Genomic DNA, 20928 nt, shown 5'->3' on the forward strand with positions numbered 1-20928 from the left:
ATTAAGGCTTTCTTACCTGTTTCCTGCGGCAGCTTCAGACCGCCACATTCAATGCTCTGTCACTCTTGGATTACAGATATTTCACGGAATAGTTTCAATGGTGGGGCATTAATAATCCCCTGAATTGGCATGAGTGACCAAGCTTGGGGTTCTCACCCTGGACATTTTTAAAATGGGATGAAATGGTAAATTTTACTCTCTAATTTGTGAAATAAATGGGATAAAACGTCATTAAGTTTACGCTCAGTTCTGTAGGGCAACTCAATGAAAAAAGCAAACCGATGCCAGGCCACCAACAGTACACCCAAACATTTGAAATGTCTTGATGCTGCGCTCACAATATCTGCCTGCTGTAAAACACTTTCATGATTGCGCCCACAATATATGCCCGCACGTTCACTGTGACTAACATGCTCATGGTGCTTAGCTTATATCTACAATCTATGCCAGCATGGCCATGTAAATCATCTTTCATGCTTCCTGCACCCAAATATGTGCCCGTAGTACACTGTAAAGTACTTACACGATCATACCTACAAAATATGGCAGCATGGCCCTGTAACACACTTTCTGCCTCATTATGAGTTTGGGTGTAATGCTGTGATCCATCTGCCGAATTATCGTCAAAAAGATTTCCCGTACTGCCACTAGGTCCCATGAGTTTACCACAGGATTACGATTTTGGAAGAAAATTTGAGGATTTACTTCCAGCTTTTTGCTGCATTCATTGGTGCAGTAAAAATGGTGGTAATTCCTTTAACGACATAAAAGTTGAAGTGGCAGAATCACTGCCACTTTCTTTTTTCTTACTGTACTGCCTAATTTGTAATGAGGCTCTTTGTCATCCCACCTGTGTCCAGATATATGCCAGTATTGTGACTGCAAACCCATTGTATAATGGTGCATATACCCACAATATAAACCGACTTGAAGCTAGTGTACATTCAGTGTGCAATCCCTGGCAAGCACATACATTATATTATGTACGTAAGCTTTTATATTGTGCACAATTATCACCATAGTGGTTACACAGCACTGATGCTTATACATGTGTGGGTTTTCTATGCCCACGCCAGAGGTCTCCAGACCATTGTCTGTGGAGGAAAGGAAAAGGGAGGAAGAGCACAAGGGAGGAGAAAGGTGGGTGCTGGTTTAGACTTTCACATTATTCATAGCCTACGCGTGAATGTATTGATGCTAAAATTAAGGCATATATAGCAATCCATTATTTGGCACTTATGCCAAAGCACTTTATATAAAATACCCTTTAGCAGAAATTCAAACTCGTGGTTGAACTCTGAAGGTTGAAAGGTTGAGTATACCTTGCTAGGATTCAAACTTGTGACCTGCAGATCACACACAGATTCTAGCAGTGAGCACTTAAGCTGCTGAGCTATCTTACCAGCTATTTCCCCTTAAAAGTGCATACTATATAATTTGGTAATGCATTGGCACCAGGAGTTACATTTCTTATTACTATAATACTTAATATTACAGTGCTTAGAATCACAAGGAATATGTCATGGCCCATCGGTAAACCTGTAATAGTAGTGTTATATTTAGTTTTTAAAAGGACTGCTGGGGCCAGGATGGGGTGGTGTGTAGATATCCAAATAAATGTTTCTTTTTAACTGCACAATTAGTTAAACAGCATATTGTGTCACAATCGGATATCTCCACGAGATAAAAGCTCAGCTCTGACATGTGCCACCCTGCACTTTCCAAAATCATATTTCAGCAGGACTGAATCAGCCCTCCATCCTTCTTATGTTGATAAATTGGGTATTTTTACATTCCATTGTAATAACGCCTATTTTTACAGTACTTGGAATCAGGAGAAGTCAGGAGCCAGCCATTAAGTGCAATACTTAGAAATATGATATACCAAGCATACTACTTGGATACAGGAAAATGTTGGCCACAGTAATTTCAAAATGTAGAGAATCGTCACAAAATGATAGGCCTCCAGAAACCTAACATAGTCATGAGGTTGTGGTCAGAGCACTGAAAAAATAATGGATCCCTGCGTTGATCTGATTCTGATGGCTGGTATGTATCTTGCTGCCATTCACTGGGTACCCCCGGGAGAATGCTGCAGTAGTCCCATATTGTGAGGTAAAGGAGAAAAGAAGGGTGGGGGGAGACCCTGTTGGTTATGGCACTGGACTTAAGGTATCTTGACCAGTTCTGGTAGTATGTGAGGCCCAAGTGAATGATGAGTCTCACTACTTTGGTTAGAATGCAGTGATGATTTATTGGTATACAGGTGTCCCAAACATATAGCACTTGTGCCAATCACATCTGGGATGCCAGTGCATTGAAGATTTATTGGCATAAGGTTGCCACAAACATATAGCACTAGTAATGCCAATCACATGAGTGGCCGACAAGTGTTTCAACCAAAGGCTCTTTGTCAAGGCTGTATTGTTGTAGCGTGGTGAGTTTGCCATTTGAGTGATGTGATGTGATGTGGTGAGTGGCAAGATGCTGTGAAGCTCCTTCCCCCTCCCCAAACCCCACCGGGCACACTTCACGGCCACACAACGCCATGGCTCCCTCATCTTCCCCACACATCTAACTACACGATTAACCCATCCCACCTGCCAACCTACTCATCTGACCTGAGCCAGCCACGGGCCCCTCCCCCACGGGGCACACCTCACGGCCAGACAGCACCATGGCTCAATCACCTACCCCCCACATCTAACTGCATTGTTAGCCCTTTGAGCAGGCACACTTGGATGCCATATTACCTACTCAATCAGGGGGACACCCCAGCCCTTTGCTGACCATGGATATGTATCGGGAGGGAGACCACTCTATGCACGGAGGACCTTCACGTCCATAGCATGCAACCACACAACCATGGGAACCCTTGTCCCACCTAACCAGATCCTACAAATTGTCTTAACAGGCTGCAGCGGCTCTGCACAACCATAGACCCCCTGGCAACTTATTTCTCTTCCTTCTCCACAGCTGCTAACCAGCACTCCCTTATTCAGGACTGCATACCAGTATTAACTAAACTGGTAAGAACATGCATACTACCCTTCCATACGTCAAACGCCATACAACTACAATTAACTAACATTAAAAAAATTCTCTCCTTTCCCTCCCTTCCTTGGTGCACCGTCCGCTTACCATGCCTATGTCCTCACCACGGACCATACCTACTTGTAAACTGAAAAATATAAATGTTCCAATTGTTCCTTGCATCAAACTGCCACCTTCGTTCTCACCTCACAAAACTATACTGGTCAATTATTACATTCATGTATATATGTCACATGCAATGTACGACTGCACAATTCACCCTGTTTTTCACAGCATCTTGCCACTCTCACATCACTCAAATGGCAAACTCGCCACGCCACAACAATACAGCCTTGACAAAGACCCTTTGGTCGAAACACTTGTTGACACTCCTTGTGTGATTGGCACTAGAAGTGCTATATGTTTGGGGCAACCGTATGCCAGTGAATCATCACTGCATACTTACCAAAGTAGTTAGACTCATCATTCACTCGGGCCTTACTTACGTACTACCATCACTGGTCAAGATACCTTAAGTCTAGAGCCACAACCAACAGGGTCTCCCCCGACCCATCTTTTCTCCTTTACCTAAAATAATCATATTGACTATAACTAAGAAGCTCTGAGTCTGGGGCATCCATTCCGCCTGGCCTATATAGACGCACACTTTTTTCCATCTGCACCTTTGCAGATATAGCACATTAGGAAAAGCCTAAACTTAACAGGGTGATTTCTGAAATTAAAGAGTGCTCCAAGAACCACCTTTACTTTAGTTTTCACATGGCCTCTGCGTTCCTTGACCAGGGGTCGCAGAGACAGAGCTAGGGGTCACAGATGAGCCACAAGGGGTCACAGCTGCTACCCCTGGCGACTTCCAAATAACGTCAGTGGGAGCAGGCAGTACCCCTATCTAAAGCTAGGTAAGACAAGTCCTAGAATGTTGTTTTTAGTTCTGTGATTTTGAGGACACTAGCAACTGTGCATAAGGGAGAGGCCCCGTTAATTGAAAATAACTCTTTTCTGTGTATTTTCATGTTTTGCAGATCACTCAGAGGAGCTCTGTGACTAAACCGCTGGCTCAGAATTCTGAAACTCACGCCACCAACGCAGCAGGGTAAGATCTAATGGAGGTTTTCTTGAATCAGTAGATAGTTGGGTTCCTCTCTTTTCCAGGTAAATTTACTTGTAGCTTTTCAAGAATTGTGAAATGGGAACAAGTAGTGCGAATGGTCAGACCCCATCAGCTGACCATCCGGTGAAACTGTTCATTGTTCACTGGACTCACTGCAATGTTTTAACCGGAGCTCAAGGTCGAGCCATCCATATCAAATGGAATCCCTTTCGGCTCTCAGAAATGATTTTGCTTCAGAATGTAAACGGTACATTAAGTTTACATGTTCTTAATGAAGAAATATATAATGGTGTCTTTTTAAAAAAGGAACCGGGCATACTTCATGGCGCAAGCAAGGCATGTTTTCCACTTCCTATGCACTAAGGTACTTCCCGTATTCCTCTTGATGTCCGGTAAAACTGGCATGGGCCAAAATCCAGAAGCGTGTCCCAAACTGTGTTTGCAACCGCGATGACGTCTCGCAGCGCATCACGTGATGGAGCCCAAGCCTTAATAGCGGTCCATTTGATTGATATCACGCTCACAATTACCGGAAACACGCATGGCTGTGGGGCTGGTAGGGACTCTGTCTGCCAGGACTGGGTGTGACTCTGACAGGCTAGGGTGCTATTCCTACTCGGCTATGAGTGACTTGTATACCTGATTCGAAGCATAATGTGTCATATTTTATTTATTTAATTGTTTTTTTTATAACGTGCCTAATACCATACCTGAGTTTGGTTTCTAAGCGCTGACCCGGGATTCGAACCTCTCTTGCTCTGCGTGATCTTGCTTCCAAAACCAGCACGTTGCCCCTGTGCTAGCCTCCGTACACAAATATGTCAGCCTATCCTATTCAAGACAGTGTTAACAAACCTTTTTTTCACACCAGGCACAACTCACTGCCACTGCACGAAAAAGCGAATGCCCAAAATCTGGCCACAAAGCCGTTCCTTCCGGCACAGTGCTTTAGCCTGCCGTTTCGGTGCAGTGCTTTTGGTGCAGGTCCCTTGGCTGCGGCTTTAACAGCGGAGGGATCTGCGCGCTGAGCTATTTATGTTTTACTTCAATGTATTGTGAGCCAAAGCATGGGAAATTAAGTACTTTGGTTGACAGTAGATTGCAGTCACTGCACAAGTGCACTCCCTCTGGAAATAGGTTGCTTATTCCCAGGGGTCAAGTCATAAAAATGTAAGTGGGGGGGACTAATCAACAAACGCAATGGAATATGACGCCACCAAAAAATTTGCAGATTAAGTTGAAATATGCACATTTCATTAAATTGGCTTTGCGTAACCTTCCAAATTGCACAGGACGAATGGAATTTGCTTTTCATAAATATAGCGCACACACAAAACCAAGATATGATCTTCTAATTGTGTTTTTGAAAACGTTAAAAGGTGTGCATGTTTTAAACTCCAAGAACCAATACAAATATTTTCCCTGGAACTTGCAGTAAGGAAAGGGGACACCTTCAGTTTATTTTTCATCGGGTTATATGGTGCAGTGGGGAAGTGTACGGCCTGTAAACCTGATGACTGCGTTCGATCCCAGAGGTTGGCTTTAATTCATAAATTCAAAGAGGACATTCAATGTTGCTTATTTTAGCTGGGGGTGGGGGACGGAGTCCACCCTCTGAAAAAAGTGTACCCTCGACTTGAGCCCTACTTGGTCCTGCAAACAATAAAATGCAGGACACTGCAACCTATTTCTGCATGGAGCGTGCACTCGCAGTGCAGCTTCTTTTGCTGAGCGGCTACTGTTTGCTTAAATATATTGTCAACCAAAGCACTGCATTTTCCTGTGATTTGCTTGTAAATATATTTGAAAAAAACATAAATATCCCAGCACGCAGGTCTCTGCGGCCAACCGGGGGTGCGCCTAAAAGGGACCTTGGCCAGAAATGCCTGGCCGAAACAGCCGGCGCCCAAAACGCTGCACCAAAACATGGCGTACCGATCGTGCCACGTTTTGGGCCAATTTGGTACCGTTTATTTGGCACGAGAGTCGTTTAGACGCGTCTGACTTTGCAGCCAGGTCTAAATTAATCCCAGTGAGGCAACTGGGACCATTAGGAGACAGAACCAGGTAATACTCTTTGATCTATTGACTTTTATTCACTGAAGACAAAATCAGCCACAACGAAACAGAACCAGAAAATACGGCACCAGCCTTTCAACAACAAATATAACAAACTGCTTTGAATAAAAACCCAGTGAGGTAGCTGGGACCTCTAAACATCCGGTATCCTCAACAAAGATAACATCCGTTGTCTCAGTTCTGTAACTGGGACCTAAGAAGTCATGTATACGTGATTATATGGGGATTCAAAAATAACTAATAAGCAAGTTGTACTACAACATAACTGATGACATGAGTCTTTATTTTTTTAAAGGTAAAAGCGCCAACCAGGGCTAACATTTCTCTATTTTCATGTCTAAATGCCCCCTTACGTATTGTTCACATAAACGTTGCTCACAAACCGGCTGGAGTTCTGGGCTACTCCCCCCAACTTTTTCCTGTGATATAGAGCGCGGCTAGAATCGAAATGTATTTGCAAACTAACAGTCAGGCCCAGCGCTTAGTGGTAGTGTTCACTATCCCTGATTAAATCCACCAGAAAAGACGAGTGTCACACTGACGTCCACATTCTGTGTTATGGTTAAGCTCTATGCCGTGGTGACCATTCCTCAGAGACTGTCCCAGCACTGGATGGGTACACAGAATGACGCACTCTCTCCCATCCCCAGAAGTGATCAGCTGTCACAGAGAGGCCCGGCACTGAATGTGCACCTAGAATGCCCACTCTCCCATCCATGAGATGGGACCAGTTGTCACGACGAGAGGCCGAGGCTGGACATGTACACGGAAGGTGGTCGCTACACCACCATGAGTGACCAGGGAACACACACGCCTGGCAGGGCAATCCGAGAGGCCTATGATGTAAAGGACACGCATGACAACCCCCACGCTTTCCCCACAGCATGCACAGGGACTTGAGCGGTATTAAACTTGGGAGGCGTTGGGGTAAGTACACCCCTCCTGCCCCGTTCCTCAACATTGGCTATTTCCGAGAGCGGGCAGGTATGCAGGGGGTCCAGCAGCGCCTTGGAGGAGTACGTGGGCCTAAACTGTCTCTTTTCTTGGATGTGACTTGTAATAATAAAAAAAGAAATAAAAGAAAATGAACTTTATTCAAGAGTGGCATGCCTGTAGTTTTTCTAGATGGGGTGTTGACAGATCACAACAACACACCATCTAGCCTTCTCAAGTCGGTGCCTACCTGTGGCCTGCACAGCCTACTTGGTTTCCAGCTTTATTCCGCTTCTCGCCAGCCTTGCACCTGCTCTCTGAGTCGGTGCATGTGTTCCACAAGCAGGGCAAGATGTTGGCGGGTCACCCATGGTAGATGGAGCCGGCTATGGGGGCAGCAGCACCCTGGCAAATTGGTGCTACCCCCCCTCCCTGCACGCCCCTCACTCCACGCACCACCACCACATGCCCCTGGTCAACAAGGGGGCAGGGTCAAAGGGGGAGCAGGGCCAGGATGTGCCACTTTTTATTATTATTTTTTTAACCAGGAGGTAATGATGTGAATAGGGCACATCAGCAGCCTATTGTTGTTAAATGCGCTCCATTGCTGCGGGTGCATTTAATGACAAAGGGGCACCTGCCGCGCCTTCTGCCACTACGCCAGCTCGGGGGAGCCCTTGACAGACTGCCCTGAGCTGGCTTGGTGGGGGGCTAATGGTTCCCTTTTGTTATTAAATGCGCCCACAGCGGTGGGGCACTTTTAATAACAATAGGGTGCTGACAACAGCACCCTATTGTTAATAAATGCGCCCGCAGCGGCGGGCGCATTTAATAGCAAAAGGGTGCCTGCTGCGCCTTCTCCCACTATGCCAGCTCGGAGGAGCCCTTGAAAAACTCCCCTGAGCTGCCGTGGCAGGGGCTAATGGCACCCCTTGGGGCGATGGGGGGAGGGGCGTCTCTGATGGTAGATGCATTGAACTCCTGTGATCTGCGATTAATAATAACTACAATAATTATGCAAATTATCAACATTACAAGCAGCAAATGTTTTCCACAGCACAACACACACCCAGACAATAAGCAGTGACTTTTCAGGGCCTGTGATGATGCAGCATCCCTCCTAAGCCACGGGAGATGATGCTGGCTAATGGCCTAGCACTGGGGGGTGGTGGCGCAATGAATGCTGTGCCACACAGCCTATACCAACGCTCTGAAATAGGATAGACCAGTGCTAAGTTTCCTACTGCGTAGAGGATAAGAGCACAGGCAGAAAGCTATCACTTGGAAAATATCGTTCCAAATGGGCATCCACGGCGCCAAAAGGTCCCCGCCGGCTGCGGTGAACAGGCGCGCCGAAACGGCTGCGTCCATCCTGCTGCGACCTGTCCAAGCTTTGCAAGACTAGCTTGATCTTATACCGCCACCTAGTGTTCTATTGCGATAAAGCATCAGAAAAAAAATATAGGCACAATTGTATTAATCTAGCGATTATTGTGTTTTTCTTATTTCTAGGCGATAGATGCAATTCGAATTAGGAGAACATGATAGAAAAATTAGCATAAGTGTTCAAAACTACATGCATATCTCGTTTTGAGTTTAGTTATGTCTTCATCACGGTACTTCCCCTACCAACATCTGCATAATGTTTAGTAACGACAATTAAGGGGATTAATAATGTGCATGGCCCCGCATGCCGCATTTCCTTCTCCCCTTTCCTTCGTCCTTTCTCGTGCTTTGTTTCCCTTTTCCTTCTATCTCCCTTTATCACCATTTTTATTTGCTTCTCTTCATTTGTCCTTCCTTTCCCCATTCTCTTTGCCGTCCGTACCTTTTCTCCCTACACTCACTCTTTCATCCTTTCCCTCCCTCCCCCTTTTGCCTCCCTCCCTCCTCTACCTCCTTCCCTTCTTACTGATTCATAAGCTATCACCCCCTTTTCAATAGAATACCTCTTGCCACTATGCAGGTTCACATTCGAACTCAGCCTCTCCTCTGTCAATACGAGTGCATTAAATGGGCCGGTCCCAGGGCCGTCACGAGGGGGAGGCAGGAGGGGCAAACTGGCCCGGGCCTCGTGCTTGCAGGGGGCCTCGCGGCCCCCTCTCATGAATAGAAGGCAGCACAGTCTCCCGTGTCCTTCATTCACACAGGGGGCTGTGCTGTCTCCTCTCTGCCCCTGAAATGATTTTGCTGTTTGTTGCGAAGCCGTTTGGCTCCGCAACAAACAGCAAAATAATGGGAGACAGCAAGGCTCAGAAGTGAGCTCTGCTGTCTCCTGTCATTCAGCTGACAACGTGGACAAGCTCAATGACAAGAGAGGACTCCTCTCCTGTCAGTCAGTGTGTTCTGATAGGAGAGGAGTTCTCTCCTGTCAGGCAGCATATCTACGTGTGCAGTGAGGGCCATCCGGGCCCCCGTGGTTGTACTGGGCCTTTTCAGGGGTGCATGGAGGTAAGGTGTTTTTTTATTTTAATTTAAATGTGTATATATGTGTACTATATATGTGTATTTAAATTAAATGAGTATGTATATGTGCATGCATGTGTGCTTGTATGTTGGTGTTTATGTTTGTGTCCATGCTGTGTTTGGTGTTATGTATGCGTGTATGCAAGGAGTTGTTTGACTGGTGGATGAATGCATGGGTGAAACTTAGTGTTGCATGTGTGTGTGTGTGCGCCAGACCCCACCCCTAAATTTAGCACACCTGCAGGCCACTTAATTGAGGGGTGGGGTCATGGCATCAGAGGTGCACCTAGGCTACATTTTGGGGGGGGGGGGTGACGTTGTGCGACTAACATTTCAGAGGTTGTGAGGGACGTAAATTCAGAGCCTGCAGCAGAGGGGCAAACTTACTTGTGTGGGCACATCTAATATCTTTTCACATTCGAATGAGACTATTCTGAAGCTTCAATGTTACAAGCAGTTAACGCTCTCCCTCATATCTGAACCGTTAGACTTAAGGACTGCTATGAGAATGAGATGATGTAACCACTTCCCTTCCAATCACTACCCTGGCGTGCAAGTGCTTACCCCACATCACAATTTCAATTACCTAAAAATGTATGTATGTGAATGCAGGTGCTAACAGTGAAATGTTTTATGCTAGTAATTTCAGGGCATTTTAACAGCGAAGCCCAGGCTCCGTTTAATGTCTGTCTTGTTCTATCTGGCCACAGCTTTGTTGGTCAGCCCGGCAGGGGCTGGATGACAGTTTTTAGAGTGGATAGTGAGTGGGGCCCTTGCGCTGTCGGTCTCCCCACTGAGGGGTGGCGTCTGGGTCTTTCAGATTTTGGAGTTGAAATGGGCCCCCAAGTAGCTGCCCACATGTTGGCAGAGTTATGACACAGACACCTACTGATAATCTGCATCTTTTAACCACCTCACTGTAATATTTCGACTTAATTATTGATTTAATCACTTCACAGGTGCCTTGGCCCATTTTTCCAATCTGTAAGGCCTGGGGTGGCCCATACACATCACAAAGAAATGGGCCCCCACCAGCCCTGACACATCTTCAACCAGCCCTGCTCCCACTTCCCTCCTAACACCCTGAGCCCAGCTAGGAAGCTGAATAGCAATTTCACCTTCCCTTTGGCCACTAGTCGTACCTTTCACCCCAATTCAGAGGCTTTTTACTTTCATAATGCTAACCTCTTGAGAGGTGGGCCATCTAAAAGCTGAGGCCAGAAGTTAAGACTTTGGCTTTATCAAAGTTAGTCTGTTGATATCGCATGGATAGGCATTTGTACTATGCATGTTTGATGCTGCTGCCACTCCACAATGAGAGCTACAGGCTGGCGACACTTCGAGAGAGTACTTCTGCCTCAAAGTGGGAGGGCTTCAGCCCTCCCTAGCCAGGGGCTGGCTCTGCCCATGCAGCCAGGTCGAGTCAACAAAACCCAAAATTTTGGGAGGGGGCTAGAGTCCGAACCGCTCAATGGTGTTGCACCCTACGTGTCTTTCACTGAAGTCCTGTTAAAAACAAACATTGGTAAAGCCAACAGTTTTGGCTTGTGCATAAGTATTATGCATTTGCCAGGCACTGCTATTAGATGCTCAGGTACTCAAACCAGTTTGCACCTGCTACCATCAACGGCCAGTTAATACCAATACAGCAGTGCCTTTACCATGCCTACATGAAAGCCCAAACTGTTAGGATTGTCAATGCTTGTTTTGCTTTACCCATGTTGCACAGGACTGTGCATCAAGGTTAAAGCAAACATACTACTTGGCTAAATTGGCCCACATTGAATTTAGGCCAATCGAGCCAGTAAGAACACTTATGGTGCACAGTCAGCCTGGACATAATTTCTGTGGCATGGCATGTTTACTGGCTGGGAGGGCGTACATGGTAATAATGGCATATATTGGTGCAGCCTGCATGGACCACATGGGAACAACCAGCATGGATATATCTTTATATTAGCATATGTTGTGTGGGAACAACCAGCATGAATATATCTTTATACTAGCATATGTGTGCAACGGCGGCATGAAATGTATTGGAAAATGTTCCTTTGCACGGTTGGTGACTTGCAACTATTGGGGTTTTCCATGTGCTTCCATACAAAACCAATTGCAAACTGTATGGATTTCTACCCAATTTTACAAAGAAAGTGCTGTAAAATGCATAATTGTAACCCAATGTTTCAGACATTTTCTTGGGAGCGAGACGCCCCCTCAAATAACCCCTGTTGGGTTTGGGCACCCTCACTGTGCTCTGCTGATCCTGTATAACTGGCACAAACATTTCAGCCTCTTCAGTTCAGAAATTCACCAGCCCCCACTGTACATCATCCATCTGTCACTGTGTATGATGTGTGTTTTAATGCACACACAGGGGCAGGGTGCTCCTTAATGTTGGTGTAGAGAAATCTAACTTTGCTGAAGTTGATTTGCAGTTGTAATAATAAATCATATTTGGGTTCCTCCCCACACAAACCCAAGGGGAGAATTCTCCAGTCCCCTGTTTGAGAAGGTGCTGCCGATTGCCCAGTGCGTAACATCAAAAGGGGTCCTCACAAAATGTTTTGCCCCGGGCCTCACCACATCTTGTGACAGCCCGGGCCGGTCCTACCCGGCCCTCAGTACTTGCACTTCTTATTTTGGAGACAATGAAGTCTCGTATCCAAAAAGTCAGTACCAGTAATCTCCTGCATAACGAGCTGAAAATAAAAGCATTTCGTTTATTTGGAACGCCAAAAAGTACTAAGCTCCTGCTTCCCTTGCTGTTGAAAGCTGTGCGTTCCCTCTCCCCCACCCACAGTGTTGCTAATGTCTCCTCCAAGGCCAAACCGGCCTAACAAAGGTGAGCTACTTGCAGCCCCAGAGCGGCCCGCACATCTGGCGTGGAGCACCATTTTCCTACCTGGGCTTTACCTGTTACCCATGGGGTCCCTTGAGAGTTTTCCTATGGAGCACCTATTGATTTTGAAAGACTGGGCAATTACACGTTTTAAACCTTTTCTTTGTTATTAGCAGTGCCTTTTCTAATATTTAAATGTTTACGTGACACATTATGGACTGAAAACCCACACCCATAACCAGTTTCCTACCAAATTCCTTATAAATAATTAGACAATGAAAGTAAGCACTAACAAAACTCCCCTTTTACAGTTTAGTTGACTTCTATTAAGTCTGTTAGTTTGACACACAAAACAGTAATTTTATATGGCAATTCAAATTTTCTTAACACAGTTTATAACAAACGAAGTGTGTGTGAAGAATCCCAGATTCATTGCATAACCAAAGTGCGTGATACTTGTCAAATAATTTAAGTTCACTGTGTATGCATTGCTTGCAAAAACGGGGAGTTCTCAAAGCATGCCATCTTTTGTACATTACAATGCTGATGTCAAAACAGGTCAAATTCAGTCTGTGATTGATTAGCATCTTTTAGAGATGGTTTCACTTGCCTGAAAGAATCAAATTTAAGTTAATGACTGAATAGTAAACCATTATACCATTATACTGATATTTTGGTTGGAATCACTGAGATGTTTCTGCACAGCATACGCCAAAGACCATACTCGGACAAAAATAAGACTTGCACAGATAGTTAAAGAGAGTCTGCAAACATAACTGAAGTGGGAGTGTGGGGAGGGGGTCACCTAGAAGTGGACACAAATAGAGAATGAGACATGAAGTGCAAGACACACATAGAAAGTTAGACAAATGTAGAACTGTAAAAATGGAGTGTGGCACACTGTGAGATGAACTTAAATTGGTCAATGAGTCTCAGCCGTGTTTATGCGGAAGAGCGTCTTTTAGACCCTACAAGGCTGAGCCCTGGGCCACTTAAAGCCTAGATTGTTGAGTACATGCACTGGCCAATAACATAAATAACGCCCAGTTGGGAATGACAGCAGACATCCTTTGTTTTGTCTCTATAGCCAATGTGCATTCATTTGTGTTTTCTTGGATATTTTCTGATCAGTTTTCGTGAAAGTCTGACATATTGCAACTCTTAATCTATTTTAATTATAGTTTTCAAATCATACACGCAACAACAATAGATGTTTAGATATAATACTGTTTTTTCACTCATAACAAGAAAATTACTTCCAATCAAACTTTATTCAAATGAACAGTAATAGAACAAAATCGATCACATTCCAAAAGGTAACTTGGATTAGAAATATTGAAATTGTACATATACTGAACATAAGTAATTATGCATATGTAATCAAAGCAATTTAATTTAATCACATATAAAAACAAAAAAAGCTCTCAATTTACAAGAAAAAAATCCACAAAACTTAGAATTCCCACTAAATAGTAGTTGCGGAAGTGCAGAATAGGACTACAATAACGCCTAACGTGTGGGGCGTAACGTCTAAATGTATATGTAAAATGTAATACAAAAGGTATTTATGCCGGCCAAAATGTGTCGGCATATAAATAGGCGCTAGTGCAACCAAAATGCTCCATCGGGGGGATTTGAAGCGGCATGCATGGCAGAGAGAGCCCTTCTCATCCGAGGAACTGAAATCGCGAACATAAACGGAGTTGAACGTTACCTTTCAAGACGGTTCAATCACCCGTGCCAATTATTTATAATAATGATCTTAAAATACCCATATCAAACCTATTAAAATGTCTAGGGACACCATGCAAGTACCAAACAACAAAGTAAATGATCAAATTAGGGATAGCAATGTTTAACCATGCTAAATAAAATACATTTTATTTTTCAGAAAACCAATTAATACAAATTGTAATGCGAGACATACAAAAGTAAAATATTGAAGATTGAATCGCGAATATATAAATTGAATTCAAAGGCGCCGCTATAAGGGAAGAATGAAGTGCTGGTATGAGGCAGCCAACATAAATTGGTTGCACATGCAATTGATAATAAGAGCGCATTGGTTATTTTCATGTCAATTTTTTTTGTTTTCTTTCTCGCATTTCCAATTTAGCAATTAATTTGGATGTATCAAATCTGACAACTAAAATTCCCCTGATGAAGCCGTAGAAGTGGAGACACCCATGTTGTTGGGGTGCCTATGTTCAGTAGCAAATGCAAAAAAATTGTAAGAAGCTCTCTTTGATTCAAAACTGATGTCCATGCACAGTAAAGACACCAAATAAACATAACGCATTACAAGTATACATTGCAGTATTCATTTTGGGGTAAAGCGCATGTAAAGCCATATTGATTTGAACAAACCAGAAATAAATTATTGCAGAAAAGCTGATGTGAGACATGCAGCAAAAACCCACTCCAAGTAAAATTGAATTTTTTACCAAAGGAATCTGTGTTCTGCCACCATACTCCCTTCCACGGGTTGGCTGGGATCTCCCTCAGCCTGGATTCTAGGAGGAGTGCGAGAGGGTGGGAAGGGGGGCATGGAGCCATTAGGTTTTGTGAAACACAAGGTCTAAGTGTTGGAAGCTGAAGGACTGCCAGAAACTCGCCAGAGCGCTGCTGCTGCGACCAGCGTTGGCCAAGCCAACCATCATGTGTCAGATCTCTGCCCTCAACTTAACTGGGAAGACCTGAACCACTTGTCGTCCTTTGGACAGGTGGGACCGAACAGCCTGAAACCCTGCGGTGCATCAATTTTTTTTAAAGGTTGGAGGTGTTGGTGTCTGCATTTGAACTGTGCCTGACTGATGTGGACTGCAGCTTTGTACCGGCCCCTTCGTATATGATCCTGTTTTCAAAGTGTTTCCCCGCAGGCCTGTTTCAGTCCCATCACTGGGCATTTTGCTTTCATCCTCGGAGCACTGCTTGGATCTCGTCAGCCTGCTACTGCTGCTGTCTTGTACTACGTAGAAGGTCCTCCTGAAGCACTGCTTTCAAGGGCTCAATGTCCCTGTCCTGGGCCCTACCAGTGTCACGGATGACACCCTGTTAAGAGTGGCACAGAACACCCAGGAAGGGTTTTGGGTGGTTGTGCCGAAGTAAGGTGGACAGATAAGTACACACACAGCTGAAAGTAATGAGAACGAAGAGTAGACAAGTGTAGCAAGGAATAAGGTACAACAGAATGATTCCCTCTAGGGGTGTATGCAGATATAGGAAAAGAGTATTCCACGGACCTTAGGAAAACTCTAGCCTTCTGCACAGTTTCTATAACAGAGGCCCACGCTCTTTGCTCATGGCTTGGAACAACAGCTATGGGTGTCTGTAATGTAGAAACGAGACAAGGGAAGGGGCAGAGGTTGCCTGACGGAAACCAACGACAAGCTCTGTTCAAAAGGGTCTACAATCAGTACAAGAGAAGATACTAACAGACAAATCCAGGAAAAAGGAAGTTGATGGCAAACTAGCAGAAGGAAATGAAGGGAAAGTCGTGTAACAGGATTGGATAGCAGAGGCCATAGGGAACAAGGTTGAGAGCTCAGGGGAGCAGGAAAGCAATGAGCAAGCCCACATGAGCAGGGCTGTAAGGTAGGGAGCCCAGAGGGAAAGGGCTTAGGGCAGTGGATTAAAGCAGGCTGCACGGCACGGAGCACAGAAGGGCCGGGCAGCAAAGAGTGAGCCCTGGGGGGCAGGGCCGCTGACCGTAGAAGGCTGCAGAGGACTGAAGAGGGCTGCTAGGCTGAGAACCCAGCGGACAAAGGCTGTAGGTAGCAAGCAGCGGAGCGTGATCGGCTGCAAGGTAGGAAGCCCCGAGTACAAGAGCTGTTGGCAGCGGAGAGAAGCAGGCTGCGCGGCAAGGAGCCAGAAGGACCGGCAGCAAAGAGTAAGCCCAGAGGAGCAGGGCATCTGACTGTAGAAGGCTGCAGAGGACTGTAAACTGCAAGGTAGGGAGCCCAGAGGACAAGGGCTGTAGGCAGCCGGAGTGAGGCAGGCTGCAGGGCAGGAGCCTGGAAGAGAAGGGCGGAAGGTAGCAGCTGAGCGTGATCGGCTGCAAGGCAGAAGCCCGGAAGGGCAAAGGTGGAGGCTGGAAAGCAGCAGGGCGTGATCGGCTGTAATGTAGAGAGCCCGGCAGGGCACTGGAGGAGGCTGGAAAGCAGCAGAGCGTTATCGGCTGCAATGTAGAGAGCCCGGCAGGGCACTGGAGGAGGCTGGAAAGCAGCAGAGCATGATCGGCTGCAAAGCAGAGAGCCCGGCAGGGCACTGAATCGAAAGCCGGAGTAAGGAGGAACCGCATACAAGATCCGTAGCTCGAAGCAAAAAGGTGCCGAAAGGACTCTTAATGCAAGAGACTGAGCCCCTGCAGGCAGCATCTTTTTATACCGCCCTGCCCAGCACAGAGGCAGGCTAATTGGTCGCACCTGGATCAGCACACCAGCAGACAATCGGCCACCTCCCTCTCTGTTCCTGAGCTGGTGGAAGCAGAGGAGATCCCTAGGGCTTCTGGGGATTGTAGTTCCGAAGATGACGAATAGGAATGGCCAGGAATAGATGGTTATAGTCAAGTGCATTGTGGTAAGTGTAGTTTGTTGGGAAAAATAGAAAAGCACCAAAGTCTCGCAAATGTATGCGCCCATGGCGCAGGCATGACAACCAGCATCCGCTCCCACCTGCTGCTCCTGGGAGGTCTTACTGTGCTCCTGTTGCCACATTTGAGTAATCTTTACCCTGTCCGTGGGTCTTTGCCTGAGCTTGCTCAAACTTTTGTTGGAAGCCTCGAACCTGCAGCCTGTTAATCTGCTGCAGCCAAGACTAGTTGTCCGCAACAAGTCCCTGTTCCATGGTGTCTGTAGTGGGATCTACGTAAAAAAACGAATACAAAAAGCTCGAATTACAAAATTGCAAAGCTCATTTGCTCACATTTTGTAATTCGAGCTTTTTGAATTTTGGTTGTTTGTCCCCTGCTGGGCATCCAATGTTTGGGGAGTGGCGGGGGGGCTGTAGCTGAATATATCGAACTAGGGAAGCGGGTCACATCCCTGCAACCTCTGCTCCCCTTGTGCAGTATTATGGGATTTGATCTTCTATACCAGGCCGATTGCACACTAATTGTGCATTCAACCTTATTTCCCGCTCTATTTTGGGGAAAACCCCTGTGGTGTTGAAAGTCAGAATCTGGGTGTCAGGATAATTTCTCTTTATCCTCCCCTATGCCAAAACTTGCCTTGGGCATAAAGCCCTTAAGTTAAAGGTAGCTCTACCTTACCTGGCCAAAGGTGGTGTAGCTTGGGCCAGGAGTCCACTCTCTGGTCATTAGGGCCTGGGGAATCTCCTCCATAGCCAGAGGACTAACCAGGACCTTTTTACAGTGACCTTTTACAGAAACCTGGTTGATAAGATCAGTTGCCTGTAGCAGATTGAACTCCGTAAGCGGGAGTTCAGTTTAAGCTTTGTTCGATTGTGCTAAGATAAACTAGCCAGTTTAAGGCCTGTACAATTACTCATAACTACTTTGTTTCCGCTGCCTTAGCTACATATAATGTGTACTCCTATGATAATATTTTGCACTGTATAGTGTTCGATTAGCTACGTGCTGTTACCAAGCTGCGCTGTTTGTCTGATAGCTTTTTTGCTTACCGGTAGTGTGGTGATTTTGTTTCCTGTCTGGGGAAATAAACAGTATATTTTGGTACTTACTTGTGTGGTCCTTTGTTACTTAACATACTTTGCTTTTACTAAATGTAATTCACACATAGGCTACCACATCCTGAGTCTAAGCCTTACTGCTCAGCCACCCTACCGTTTGAGAGTTTGGTGAAATACTTTGTGTGAAACTGGTTGATCCCTTTAGGCTTAGTTCTCAGAAACCCACGCCTGTTGGACCTGCTTTTAGAAAAAGTCAGGTTTGTCCTAAAAAGGGAGAAGTGAAGCCCCACCCCTGGGTGGTTTGGTCAAGGGAGGTAATACAAATCTAGTCCCTAGAGAAAGGCGACCCTTTTCTTGCCTTAGTCTGGATAAGAGAGAGACCTAGAGCATTGATTGGATGGGCGCCTTTTTAAGTACTGACTCAATCCGAGCCTGTGGGGTGCTGGGTACCCTCCTTGCTAGAGGGGCAGGTGTCCCCCGCCATGCTCATTATCAGTGTTCTCATGAACTGCACTGACTGCAGAGGCACCCGAGGGTGATGGATGGAGGTTAGTCCTACCCATGTCTCTGTAGGGACTCTGGTGGATATGAGACTTCAGGGACTAAGCCTGTACAGATGACCATACCTCAATAACGAGAGCCCCCCTGTGCGTCTATTGCCGGGTCAGGCCATTCTAACTCTCCATCTGAGAACTGATTGTGGCTGTGCTCATGCTAGCATTCCTTTAGGGTTCTGAGCTTTGGCATGTCCTCTGCGGTGGAGGCGTTTCAACAGTGTGCATGCTCTAGCTCTCTAATTCCCTGTGACATCCATCTAACTCTGCCACCATTAACCTGTGTGAACCTAAAAGGTGCAGCACATGGCTCCAGCAAGCAAATGTGAGCAGCTGGCCCGCCCTCTCCAACTTAAAGGCTTACCATGCATGCATACATAAAACATACACAGATCTCGAGTTTCCCCCGGCCATGCGTGACTAGACCATCCAGACCTGTTTTTACATGGAATCTTGCCTCCTGTAGTTCTCCTAAATTTCAAATGGGAAAGAAAAAAAACAGAATTCACAGGGAAAAACAGGACTGGGTGGCCTTCTCCCACATACCCTGGGGAAACTCCAGGGGTCTGTACATTCGTACATCTGAATTAATAGAGCAACACTTTCAAATCCTTTTGATGCACTGTGGTGATCATTTTGTAATATTTGCTGTCTCACGCTGAAGTATTGATGAGCGGTGCAAATTGTTTTTTTGTGACTAAAATCACAATGAAAAAATAACTCTATGATGGCCCAACTTAAACACGTATATGATATATGAAAACGTCCAGCTGGAAAAGGGCTAGCAAATTTGTTATCAAAAACATTGTAGTGGCATAGCTTCAGTGTGAACAGCTCATGTTTATGCTTCAACGCCAAAGGTCAGAGTATACTCGAATACGGTCAGGGTCTGAAGCATGTGGCTCAACAGATGTTTTGAACTACAACTCCCATAATCCCTAATCATGGTCTGCGCTGGCTGGGCTAGTTGGTTTTTGTAGTCCAAAAGATTTGTAGCCAAAAGTTGCAGATCTTTTGGGGAGAAAGGGGGATGTATATATAAACGCCCTGCCTGTTTGCGTCGTGACCTGTCTCGTTTATTAGTATAGCGGGGCACAGAAACCCGAGCATTCCACAAGGAGCGCGTCACTTCCCTGCAGTGTTGTGCTGCTGCAGACCGGAAATTCCCACAGCAGATGGTTTGGATCTTGCATGGGACTGGACGGGTGGTCTTATCTGGTGCTGGGTATCCGCTTGAAAAGAAAGTACTTCCGTCTGTTCCGTATAAGATGATCGTCTTGATTCAGGATGTACCTGCCGTTTCTATGCAGTGGTGCGCTCACAGCCTATTCTCCTGGAAATAGCCTCATAACTATTGGTGTGAATTTCTGCTGAGCACCCCTGGGCCCGTTTACTGAAGCTTTACATTTCTGATCCGAGCCACTGCTTCACGGCATGTCTAATATTCATAATCGCTATTTACATCAATTTGTAATAGTTTTTATTTCCCAAAGAAATTAAAACGTGAATATATGTATTTTTAGATTGAGGACTTTACATTGGATTTATATATTTCTGCCGGCCAATCGTAATTTCCAATTCAGTTAGATTTTGGAGAATCTCATTTGCATATGATTGTAGATAATGGCGGTCTACAAAATTAAAATGAGGATCTTCAAAATGTGGGGAGACTCTTGCAAAATGATTGAACCCTTGTTATCCATTTGGTTAACCTGCGTTTCCAGTCTTTGTTTAGAACCATCATGGGTCCACCATGTTTGAGTGACACGCAGTGGGGCACCACACATCCCTGGGTGGGGGATGAGATGGGACCCCAGGCTAGGACTCTCAGCAACTCCAGAAATCATCCTCTCCAGCAGTCAAGTCTAATAGGGACTCGACCTCTGTAGATATTCCAACCGATGAGCTTGCCTGCTCCCTGCCCTTACGACATCAGTTGGGCTATTCCAAGAAGCCAGTGGCAGGCAGCACACACTTTACATGAACACAGTCCCAGAATTACCTCTCCAAATCTATTCACATGCTCTTCACAGAAATCTCCTTATTGCTGAAGAAACGTTTCTGAATTAGCCTCGATTTCTTGTCATAGTGTTATAAAGCTAAACACGTTTTACACTATACGCTTTTTAAGTAGCCTCTCTAATCCATGCAGTTATATAGCCTACAGTGTTGCAATACAAAATAAATTACAGAAAAATAAGTAAAGCCAGGGCCGGTCTTGCGTTCTACATGAGCCACTCTCC

General features: G+C 45.5%; 1 protein-coding gene across 4 annotated transcripts in view; it reads left to right on the forward strand.

Annotated features, from left to right (window-relative positions):
* The window catches only part of SHROOM1 (shroom family member 1), a 439332-nt gene that overhangs the window by 340379 nt on the left and 78025 nt on the right, over positions 1 to 20928 (forward strand). For all 4 annotated transcript variants that reach the window (XM_069652491.1, XM_069652493.1, XM_069652492.1 and 1 more), the window contains exon 3: positions 4077 to 4147. In XM_069652491.1, the coding sequence (XP_069508592.1) occupies positions 4077 to 4147 (71 nt within the window). The remainder of the gene's footprint in view (positions 1 to 4076; positions 4148 to 20928) is intronic.

The sequence above is a fragment of the Ambystoma mexicanum genome, chromosome 3p, assembly GCF_040938575.1.
Source record: "Ambystoma mexicanum isolate Mex_15411 chromosome 3p, UKY_AmexF1_1, whole genome shotgun sequence".
NCBI classification, from domain to species: domain Eukaryota; kingdom Metazoa; phylum Chordata; class Amphibia; order Caudata; family Ambystomatidae; genus Ambystoma; species Ambystoma mexicanum.